Below are 12,380 nucleotides of genomic sequence, written 5' to 3' on the forward strand. Positions count from 1 at the left end.
AGAAGTATTTCTTGTAGAACGTTAATACCAGATAATTACTGTGGGCAATGTAGCAATACTCGTTACATCAAGAAGCATCATCAATCTAACTTATGTATTAGCTGTTTAGAACCACTGCCTAATTGCAGTCCAGGAGAATTCTCTCAGTTTACGCAAGAGACAAAAATTGTTTCGCCTGGTTTAGTGACAACATGCGCAGTGCAAATATCTTATAGACCCTTTAGGTCCTCAGACTCCGATTTTGTATCAGAAGATTTCTATTTGTTCAAGAGAGGCTACAGACAAATTGGTGAAGAAGTGTGTGAAAGGACAGGGAATTTAAGAAACCAGATAAGCACCTGGACTTTGTAAACTGCTTCAAATATTGTCAAAGAGTATGTATATGTCAAAGTGGATCCTGCTGTGACTGAAGAGTGGGATTAGTCAGCCAAAATCGATCCAGTGTTGCAAAACTATCAAAAGATCTTTTTTTTTCCCAGTGGATGATACAACGCTTCTCAAAAATGTATGGATTGCAAAGAAGCTATTTCCTTAAATTAACACACACCAGCAAAGAATATGAGATAGGTTATTCAACGCGAAGAGCCATTAAGTTAAGACCTTGGTCTGTAGATTTATTTTTAAAATCCAACTTTTGCTCCCTACCATTGGAACCAGGGAAATGAATTGGATTATAATGAATTATTAAAATTCATAAATAAGAGAAAGTTTTGAAACTTTCACAGAACTTCAGAGCAAACAGTTCTAAGTCGTAGGTGCCAGACTAAAGACAGAGGGGATAGAAAAACAGCAAGACTACACTGCATTTCTGATGCCAGCATGACAGCCCGTCGGTGGAATATTGAGCACATTTTTGAGAGCCTGGGAAAACATCACCTCACCGTTATCTCATGCATAGCAATTCAAATAAGATATGGGAGTATAGTAGCAGAGCCCAATTGACCTCACTTATAGCCTCATTAAAGAAAAAAAGACAAAAGAAATGGAAAGGAGCTCTTTGGACCAACTTTAGGGCAGAAAGTGGGAGGGTTCTGAAGGCTTATATCAATCATGAAAGGATTTTCATTTTAACATAAGCTATCCTTTCCAACAAGGGGTACAGTAATAGAAATAACATTACAAGGCCTTATGACAAAATGTAAGGAAATGTTTAATAAAGGGCATATCTATGTGCAATAGTTTAACAGAAACCTCCAGTTCCTTGTTTAACACTAGACTGCAGATTCCATGTCATTAATGAATAAATAACAGATGAATGCCATGTACAGGGAATGAACAATAACTCCGCTGTAGAGTGGCCTCTGATAGCTGGTAAACTTGTCTTGAAAATTATGAATTTTAGTTAAATGTTCCCGGGTCAACATAAGCATATGCAACAAAGTCTCCAAGTTTATTGCCTTCTGTATCATAATGAAGCATCCTGAAGCAAACATCACAGAAAAAGCAAGGGTCATCTGGAGCAAGGTTGTCTTTGTTTGTTACCCACCTAAACAGAGAAAAGAATAAAAAATATTTCCTTACTATCGAAGATACTGCCTTACATTCAGCAGAAATACATTGAAGCACATTAAATACATATAATTTCAGGCATTATAGGTATAAGGCAGCTTTCATTCTTTCCTTAAAATACAGCTTAAGGGGGGGGGGGGGGAGAGAACAGCAGGGGGCACACTAAGGGTCAGGTCACCTGCAGATTGGTGTCGTGTGACCCTACCCTTAGGAGGTACTACGGAGGGAACAAAAAAAAACATTTCAAAGAAAGGTAAACAGATTTGTAAAATTACTTATTCAAAAATCCAGTACTCTGAAGAAAAAAAATGTTTTTAAATCATTTGGTGCCAAAAAGTTAAACAGATTTGTAAATTTATTTTATTAAAAAATATTAAGCCTTCCAGTACTTATCAGCTGCTGTATGTCCCAGAAAGTTGTGTAGTTCTTTACAATGTGACCACAGTGCTCTTTGCTGACACCTCTGTCTGTACCAGGAACTGTTCAGAGCTAGAGCAGATTCACATAGCAAACCGCTTCAGCTCCAGACATGGACCAAGGTGTCAGAAGTGCACTATGATCAGACTGGAAAGAACTACACAACTTCCTCCAAAGCAAACAGCAACTGATAAGTACTGGAAGGCTTAATATTTTTTAATAAAATAAATTTACAAATCGGTTTAACTTTTTGGCACCAAATAATTTAAAAATTTTTTTTTCTTCAGAGTACCATTTAACAGTCACAAACTAGAAAAATAAAACCCTCCCAGCAGCAGCTATCGGCCCACTGAAGCTGCTGCCCGACTTGGGCCAAACTTTATGGTCCTTTCTTAGGAGCCCGAGAACAGGTCGGGATAAACTGATAGAGAGTGTACTGTACACACCAGCTTGTAAGTCAATGCCTCACAGATATTAGCAACCCAAATATGTATCTAAAGCAGGATTTAGCAATGTCCAAGTCCCCTGGTTTTCAGTATACATATTGTATAGGCAGGAGTATTCCTGGGACAGCACATGTCCCCCAAGCACGAGGGCTGGGGAAGGTGCTGGTCTGGCCAACAGGGAAGCTACATTCAAACAGTTGATTGCTGCTCCAGCCTCCTTGTACATAGAGCACCTCTGTCAGGTAAACGGCCATGAGGCTGCTGCAGAAATTATCTGAAGCAACTGAGGAGGATCACTCACCATCATCTGCTTCCATTGGTCTGATGCACAGTAAGGAGCAAAGCTTTTGAGGAAGGGGCAGGGCTTCCTGGATTACAGTAGTGGCACCAGAACTACAAACAAGATGCTGAAGTACAAGCAGTCGGATTGTAAGGGAGACTAAAGGGAGAGACGTTATATACGTGGGAATGTATCTTGGATGGCCTAAGTGCAGGGGAGTGATGTTATCTACACAGGACTGTATGTTGGAGAAGGCTAAAAGGAAGCAAAGCGATTTGTGGGCTATTACTCTGAGCCTTGAAGTCCTCCAGACTAAATAGAGTACACATGTTACAGCCATGGGCTAGTAGAGTGCTGTGCGGGCAAGAACTGCGATTTGTCTTATTCTCACTACCACCTAGCTACCTATTTGTAGCTTTAACAACATTTCTTCTGTGTTATTAGTTTGGATGTCATTTATTTTCAGCACAGCCTCTTTGACACTAACTGATTTTCTTCAAACTGGTTATCGGGGGTTCTGTTTTTGGGCTTTGTGTTTAAAATAGCTGCCACTAGGTGTCACCCTACTTGTCCAGAGCACATTGCCCCCTCTCTCTTTCACAGACTTTGGACTCCTGCTGGCCTGGCAGAAGTACAAAATCTGGAAATGCAGTGTGGAGTGCTAAGGGGAGGGGGGTGCAAACTTAGCCCATCATAGCTCATCTCACACACTGAACTGCTCTGGGTTGTGTATAGAAGAGTGAGGGAAGTTCTCCCCTGTATGGCTTCAGATGATGTCACGCCTGCTGGGTAACGCCCCTTCCCAGCCTGTGAATCTGACTGAGACTGAGCAGATAATAGAGATCAATATCAAGGTTGAAAACTAACAAAATTATAAAAATAAGGGCAGGGGGTGGTTTATCATGATGGGGGCAGTGAACTGGGCTGATTATAAAATTTAAGAAGATTATGAGAGGTACTATTTAAAGTTTAAGTCCAGAGTTAGTCTCCCATCTATTCTGCTAAAATTGGTGCAGAGAGACTCGACAACTGTACCACCCCGCCTTTGCTAAGGCAACTGTACAACGCCCAGTGAGTTCCATGCATGAGACGCTTTCTGATGAATGGGACTCCTGCACAGAACTTCCAGGTTATCATACAGTTGTCTCAGCAACTGTATTGCCCAGTGTGAGCTGCATCCCTCTCTCCATACTGATCTTTGCATAACAGGCAGGAGACAGGAAATGGCCTTACATTTTAAGAACAAAAGATTTAAAAGATTTAAAGGTCCTGTGTAAACAGGCAGTGTGCGTATGACAAAAACAAAATTAAACAGCCACATAAACAATCCAAGACTCCTTGCCCTGGAAATAAGAGCTTGAAGTCTCACTACCCTGCAAAGTGTCCACTGAATATTTGCTCTTGGTACAGGAAAACCTACCTACACTTTTATGTGTAGCTTCATCAAAGGTTTTTTTCTTTTATGTTGATAATTTAGTATTGTCATTTATTTTCACTCCCAGTTTTCCTGTTTCTTTGTTTACTGGTTTCATATAAATTTGGGTTGAAGGCTAAGTGCCTGGAACTGTATTTTAGCATGCCCACTTTTTGTGTCTTGTATTAGTTTCTGGCTTAGTAACACATTGAAAATTATGACATTGTGACACTCTGAAATTAGGAGTTGATTTAATTTAACGTATACACATATTGATACTTCTATCCAATATAAAGTACATTTTGGAGAAATCCACATTCCTAGAAAACACTTACTTTGCAACATACAGGTTACACACACTGCACTTTCTTGTACAAAACCAATGTTTTCGGATGTGCAGCGGATAAAGTCTTCTATCTAAACAGTCTTCATGATGTATCAACCTTTTGAAAGAAAAATAGAATGGTCATATTTGCAAGTTAAGGGACATGCTGCAAGTATACAGCATTTACTCTGCAGCACTGTTCTCACTCACATTGGTTCTTATGCCCTGTGGGCCTCACAAATCTAAATTTCATATTAAAGGAGTTCATATTAAAGGAGTGGAAAACTTTTTTTTTTTAAATCAACTGGTGCCAGAAAGTTAAACAGATTTGTAAATTACTTCTATTAAATAATCTTAATCCTTCCAGTACTTAGCTGCTGAATACTACAGAGGAAATTATTTTCTTTTTGGAACACAGTGCCCTCTGCTGACATCACAAGCACAGTGCTCTCTGCTGACATCTCTGTCCATTTTAGGAACTGTCCTGAGCAGCATATGTTTGCTATGGGGATTTTCTCCTCCTCTGGACAGTTCTTAAAATGGACAGAGGTGTCAGCAGAGAGCACTGTGCTTGTGATGTCAGCAGAGAGCTCTGTGTTCCAAAAAGAAAATAATTTCTTCTGTTGTATTCAGCAGCTAATAAGTACTGGAAGGATTAAGATATTTTTTTAATAGAAATCATTTACAAATCTGTTTAACTTTCTGAAACCAGTTGATTAAAAAAAAAAAAATCCCCTATTTTGACTTCTAAACTAGCCTTGTAAAAATGTATTGACATACCTTATATCTGTGAATGTAACAATGTGCTCACAATCTCCTTGATGGCAGTACAAGTAAGGAAAGCCAATTTTTATATGAAGGTCATTAAAGGTAAAGTCTTCCATCTTGGCCGACTGGAATTTCCCATAGCCTCTATCACGGGATTCAGACCATTCGATTGTGGTTCTGGAAAACAAGCAAATACAAAGAGGAGTGCATTTATATCAAAACCAGAACCTTTAGTACCATCATATAACTGACAGATCACTTCAAGATACAGCAATTAAAAGTGATGGCTCAGCATAAAATAGGGAACTGTACACTTTAAAGAAATACCTAGACAATTTGGGAATATTCAGCATAGTTAATGCCTCTAGGAAAATATGGAAAAATATTTGTACTTTTTCTTTCATATTCAAAACATTCTGTAAAATCGTGTTAATGTTTGATTTTTCGGTGTAGTTGAGTGGTTTTCTATATATTTTCCTTTTTTATTCTGATTTTGTATATTTTTGAAAACTAAAATCTTTACAAATAAAAAACTAATATACATTGATCAGCCAGAACAATAAACCACCTGCCTAATATTGTGTGGGCCACCCCTCATGCCTCAAAAGCATCTCAGACTCCACAAGAAGTATGTGATATCTGGCACCATTACCTTAGTTCTGATTCCCTGATTCTCCGTTCTAGGACCCTTTTGGCAGGTGTGAATAACAGTATAACACAAAGACCTGCTGTTTTGGAGATGCTCTGACCCAGGTATCTAACCATCACAATTTAACTGGTTTTAAAGTCACTCAGATCTTTATCGTTGCCTATTTTTACTACTTTTACTATATCAACTTCAAGAATTCACTGATAATTTGCTGGCTAATATATTCTATCCCCTTATCCGTGCCACTGTAATGAGTTTCCCAGTGTTACTGGTATTAATCTAAAATACAGTGTACTCTTGGTTTATACAACGTTTGTGACAATGGAGCAGAGATAAAAGGTATAAAAATAACAGTCATGAAGAACCATTTCTCATATTTTCACTGATTTTATAACCTCTTTTCTATAATAATCTAAACCCATCTCCTTAAATGGGTATTCCAGGAATATTTTTTTTTTTTTGACTATGCTACAGGGGCTGTAAAGTTAGTGTAGTTCATACATAATACAGTGTCTGTACCTGTGTGTGACAGTTTTCTCACAATTCTTTTGTAATTTTCACCCCAATATTTATATTTAACAGCATAAAAAATGACTGTTGTCTCAGATTTTTCCCAGGTTGCAATGAGGCCGAGACCTGGCATATCTTGTATTTATTTGATCGGTTTTTATAGCTGTTGAGGCAGCTAAAAATCTATTAAATATTAAACCCCTTGCCGCAGAACGGCGCTGCGGCACAGGAGGGTTATGAAGCGAGCTCATGAGTTGAGCTCGCATCATACCCGCACGATCCGGGCTGCTATCAGCAGCCAGGACCCGTGGCTAATGCCGGACATCGCCGTTCTGGCAGATGTCCGGCATTAACTCTTTAGACGCAGCGATCAAAGTTGATCGCCGCGTCTAAAAGTGAAAGTAAAAGCATCTCGGCAGCACAGTCGCGATGTCCCGATCAGCTAGGAGGGTGCCTTACCTGCCTCCTGCGCGTCCGAATGGTGATTGATTGCTGCAAGCCTGAAATTAAGGCTTGAGCAATCAACCGCCGATAACACTGATCAATGCAAAGCTATGGCTTTGCAGTGATCCGTGTAAAAGATCAGTGTGTGCAGTGTTATAGCCCCCTATGGGAGCTATAACACTGCAAAAAAAAAAAAAAGTGAACAAAAAAAGTGAATATAATAAAGATCATTTAACCTCACCCCTAATAAAAGTTTGAATCACCCTCCAATAAAAACAAAAAAACAAAACTCTGTAAATAAAAATAAATATATTTGGCATCGCCGCGTGCGTAAATGTCCGAACTTTAAAAATATATCGTTAATTAAACTGCACGGTCAATGGCGTACACGTAAATAAATTCCAAGTCCAAAATAGCGTATTTTTGGTCACTTTATATAACATAACATTTTTTATAAAAAGCGATCAAAAAGTCAGATCAAAACAAAAATGGCCCCAATAAAAACTTCAGATCACGGTGCAAAGAAATTAGCCCTTATACTACCCTGTACATGGAGCAATAAAAAAGTTATAGGGGTCAGAAGATGACAATTTTAAACGTATACATTTTCCTGCATGTGGTTATGATTTTTTCCCGAAGTAATAAAAATCAAACTTATATACGGTAAGTAGGGTATCATTTTAATAGTATGGACCTACAGAATAAAGAAAAGGTGTCATTTTTTATGAAAAATTTACTGCATAGAAACAGAAGCCCCCAAAATTTACAAAATGGCGTTTTTTCTTCCATTTTGTCGTACAGGGATTTTTTTTTTCCATTTCGCTGTAGATTTTCGGCTAAAATGACTAATGTCATTACTAAGTAGTTTCTTATGGTGCAAAAAATAAGCCATAATATGATATGATTTTTAAAAGGTAAGGAGGAAAAAATGAAAGTGGAAAAACGCTATGTCCTTAAGGGGTTAAATGAACAGATGACCAAATAAAAAACAACTGTTTCTGAATGGGTATAAGAAGTAATTTACCTGCTTATATCTCTACATTCTGGATATCTCATATCATTGTAAAAAGTTCCTTCAAAATAGAAGAAAGCTGATTTGAAGAGATCCTGAAATATAAAAGAAACTAGTTAAAAACATAGAAATAGAATGGTGATCTGGAATAAACTTTAAAAAGATAAAGGGCAGGTACTTGGGTGATGAGTGTTTAAAATGTCTATAATAATAAAGAATCATTCTCATTATTTAAAGGGAACTAAGCATCAGATTTTACCTCATAACGCGTGGCAATGCGTTATATGTGGTAAAATCTTCCTCCTCACCATCTCCTGGAGACATTCCTGCCACCAGGGATGGTGAGGATAGGAAGTTTGTAAGTCTCCCCTGCAAGTAGTCCCCTGGGCGGAGAGCTGTACTTACCTAGTCCCGTCAACTGCGCTGTAATCATGCCCTCTCCGTGTGATTGACAGCCAGTGTCACTGCTCTGTCTGCCTAGGGGGCAAAGCTGTCAATCGTGCTGAGGGGGCGTGATTACAGCAAAGCAGGCGGGACTAGGTAACCAAAAGGTTTTGCAATTGCTTTCATAACAGAATTTTCAGTATTTCATACTGAAAAAGCCAGTCAAACAACTGCCCTCCCCCCCCCCCCCCTGCCTGCTTGGACACATACTAGTCCTGTTGTGTCCATGCATCATCACCTATGTCATGGACACATTTCCTTGATTGACAGCTGTGAGCGCAGGGCTTTTTCGTTTCATCTGACCACATGATATTCTCCCAATACTCTTCTGGATCATCCAAATGTTCTCTAGCAAACTTCAGACGGGCCCGGATATATACTGGCAGGGGGACACATCTGGCACTGCATGATTTCAGTCGGAGGTGTAGTGCGTTACTGATGGTAGCCTTTGTTACTTTGGTCCCAGCTCTCTGCATGTCATTCACTAGATCCCCCCTTGTGGTTCTGGGATATTTGCTCACCACTCTTGTGATCATTTTGACACCATGGGGTGAGATCTTGCGTGGAGCCCCAGATCGAGGGAGATTATCAGTGGTCTTATATGTCTTCCATTTTCTAATAATTTCTCCCACAGTTGATTTCTTCACACTAAGTTGCTTGCCTATTGCAAATTCAGTCTTCCCAGCTTGGTGCAAGTCTACAATTTTGTTTCTGGTGTCCTTCGACAGCTCTTTGGTCTTGGCCATAGTGGAGTTTGGAGTGTGACTGTTTGAAGTTGTGGACAGGTGTCTTTTATACTGATAAGTTCAAACAGGTGCCATTATTACAGGTAACAGGTGCAGGACAGAGGAGACAAAGAAGAAGTTACAGGTCTGTGAGAGCGAGAAATCTTGCTTGTTTGTAGGTGACAAAATACTTATTTTCCACCATAGTTTGCAAATAAATTCTTTAAAAATCAGACAATGTGATTTTATGATTTTTTTTTCTCATTAGGTCTCTCATAGTTGAGGTATACCTATGATAAAAATTAAAGGCCTCATCTTTTTAAGTGGGAGAACTTGCACAATTGGTGGCTGACTAAATACTTTTTTGTCCCACTGTATATAGGATAATGGTTGATATCTTGAAAAAGAGCAAATCATCTTACACATATAAAATGACAAAGAAAGTTTATTAATGCAAAAAAAAATATGCCAGTTCTTTTACCTTACAAACATTTTCAGGCGCCAGGTCTGGATTGTTGCTGAATTCTCCTCCAATCTGTAAGTCACTGACACACTTAATGGCATCTCGAAGCTCTGTCAGCCTCTGGCTACCTAGCACCAGAACTGTCTCATAGGGCTTGTACATTTTGTGCTAAAAAGTAAAATATTAAACATATAGGTTTACAGTTTTTGATATCCGTTATACAGCTGTTATAAAAAAAATGTACAATTTACGTACAATGTAACAGCTTCACATCCCTGCAGTTATTAGAGACTATAGCACTATGAATTATCTCTTTAAATGTATCCCTTTTATTAAAAGACCCCAAAGTAAACTAGCACCTTACCAAGCATAAGCTAGTGGAATATACAACAAGCTAGAAATTTGCCGCTTTTATAGAAACAGTGAGGGAGATTTATCATTGTGTGGCTGTGAAAAGGCCTTTTTTATTTTTTTTTCCCTTTTGCTGCGATTTTGAATGTCTTGAACAAAATTTATAATGAAGGTGAAATTTCTTTGATAAATCTGGCAAAAAAATAAAAATCACCTTAACTGAGAGTAACCATATCTCAAATCATTCACAGACAACTCAGACTAAATTACTAGGTGAAAAGCCAATTGTGGTGTTCTTTAAAAAAGAAAAAAAAAAAGTGGGTGAAGGACAGGGCTATTTTTGTCAGGCACTTCAAAATGCCATATCTACTTGGCAACTTTCTGTTTGGATTTTTTCTTTGCGCTTGTGTTTTTCTTCATTTTTGGGCACATTGGACGATTTTTAAAATCACCAGCATGTTAAGACTATGGAGTTTTTTCCCCCATAGAAGTCTATAAGACAAAAATAAAAAAAATGAATGAATGATGACTGAATGATTGTGTTTGATTTATGTTCTTCATCTTTAAAGGGGTACTCCGCCCCTAGACATCTTATCCCCTATCCAAAGGAGAGGGGATAAGATGTCAGATCGCCACCGTGCCGCTGCTGGGGACCCCCGGGATCGCCGCTGGAGCACCGCGCTATCATTACTGCACAGAGCGAGTTCGCTCTGTGCGTAATGACGGGCGATACATGGGACGGAGCAGCGTGATGTCATGGCTCCGCCCCTCGTGACATCACGCCCCGCCCCCTTAATGCAAGTCTATGGAAGGGGCGTGACGACCCCCACGCCCCCTCCCATAGACTTGCATTGAGGGGGCGGGCCGTGACATAACGATGCTCCGGCCCTTGTATTGCCTGTCATTACGTGCAGAGCGGATCTGACATCTTATCCCCTATTCTTTGGATAGAGGATAAGATGTCTAGGGGCGGAGTACCTCTTTAACCCCTTAACGACCAAGGACGTAAACTTACGTCCTTGGCCAGCTCCCGCGATATAAGGCGGGGTCACGCGGTGACTGATGCCGGGACCCGGGGCAAATAGCGAGCTATTAACCCTTTAGACTCGGCGTTCAAAGTTGAACGCTGCGTCTAAAACGAAAGTGAAAGCTGCCCGGCTGCTGAGCTGGGCTGATCGGGACTACTGCAATGAAAATGCGGTGTCCCTATCAGCTGGGACACCAGCGGAGGTCCTCTTACCTGCCTCCGGCGTGTCCCCTTGGCGATTGATTGCTCCAAGCCTGAGATGCAGGCTTGAGCAATCGACCGCCGATAACGCTGATCATTGCAAAGCTATGGCTTTGCAGTGAACAGTGCTGGTAATCAGTGTGTGCAGTGTTATAGCCCCCTATGGGAGCTATAACGCTGCAAAAAAAAAGTGTAAAAAAAAGTCAATAAATGTGATTTAACCCTTTCCTTAATAAAAGTTCAAATCACCCCCCTTTTCCCATAAAAAAAAAACATCATGTAAATAAAAATAAATATAAACATATGTGGTATCGCCGTGTGCGTAAATGTCCGAACTATAAAAATATATAATTAATTAAACCGCACGGTCAATGGCGTAAGCGCAAAAAAATTCCAAAGTCCAAAATAACATATTTTTGGTCGCTTTTTATATCATGAAAAAATTAATAAAAAGCGATCAAAAAGTCTGATCAATACAAAAATTGTACCTCTAAAAACTTCAGATCACGCTGCAAAAAATGAGCCCTCATACCGCCCCATATGCGGAAAAATAAAAAAGTTATAGGAGTCAGAAGATGACAATTTTAAACGTACAAATTTTTCTGCATGTAGTTATGATTTTTTACAGAAGTACGACAAAATCAAACCTATATAAGTAGGATATCATTTTAATCGTATGGACCTACAGAATAAAGGTAAGGTGTCATTTTTACAGAAAAATGTACTGCCTAGAAACGGAAGCCCCCAAAAGTTACAAAATGGTGTTTTTTTCTTCAATTTCATCACACAATGATTTTTTTTTCCGTTTCGCCGTAGATTTTTGGGTAAAATGACTGATATCACTGCAAAGTAGAATTGGTGGCGCAAAAAAATAAGCCATCATATGGATTTTTAGGTGCAAACTTAAAAGGGTTATGATTTTTAAAAGGTAAGGAGGAAAAAACGAAAGTGCAAAAATGGAAAAACCTGTGGTCCTTAAGGGGTTAAAGGGGTACTCCGGTGGAAATTATTATATATATTTTTTTATAATCAACTGGAGCCAGAAAGATAAACAGATTTGTAAATTAGAGCAGTAGAAGAAAACCGCACTCACCCCTCATTGGTGCACAGATACTTTATGCCAAAAGAACCGTGGACATGAACACAAGACAGCAGGACACCGGCAGGAACGCCAGGGCACACACACGTGTAGTTACAGCTGTTTCACGGGACTCAGCGCGCTTCGTCAGACTCCGCCCTCTGAAGGCGGCTCGCAGGTTAAATACCAACCTACGTTGCCGTCATCAGATGGGCGGTTACACACAGGTAAGAGACATCTAAAATCAAAAGATAAAATTAAAAACAACACTCTATGCAACAAGATATATTCATATGGTAAATAGCGAAACATGTCAG

The 12,380-nt window shown here is 39.4% G+C and overlaps 1 protein-coding gene across 1 annotated transcript in view; it reads right to left on the minus strand.

The window, feature by feature from the left end:
* Positions 1-618: 618 nt before the first annotated feature.
* Positions 619-12,380, minus strand: part of SNAPC3 (small nuclear RNA activating complex polypeptide 3) — a 110,806-nt gene continuing 99,044 nt past the window's right edge. Inside the window, exons 5-9 of the mRNA XM_056521154.1 lie at positions 9,425-9,574; positions 7,787-7,869; positions 5,172-5,336; positions 4,402-4,509; positions 619-1,486 (exon numbers count right to left, since the gene is read on the minus strand). Coding sequence (XP_056377129.1) covers positions 1,339-1,486; positions 4,402-4,509; positions 5,172-5,336; positions 7,787-7,869; positions 9,425-9,574 — 654 coding nt within the window. The 3' untranslated portion in view covers positions 619-1,338. The remainder of the gene's footprint in view (positions 1,487-4,401; positions 4,510-5,171; positions 5,337-7,786; positions 7,870-9,424; positions 9,575-12,380) is intronic.

This window comes from Hyla sarda, chromosome 1 (assembly GCF_029499605.1).
Source record: "Hyla sarda isolate aHylSar1 chromosome 1, aHylSar1.hap1, whole genome shotgun sequence".
NCBI lineage: Eukaryota > Metazoa > Chordata > Amphibia > Anura > Hylidae > Hyla > Hyla sarda.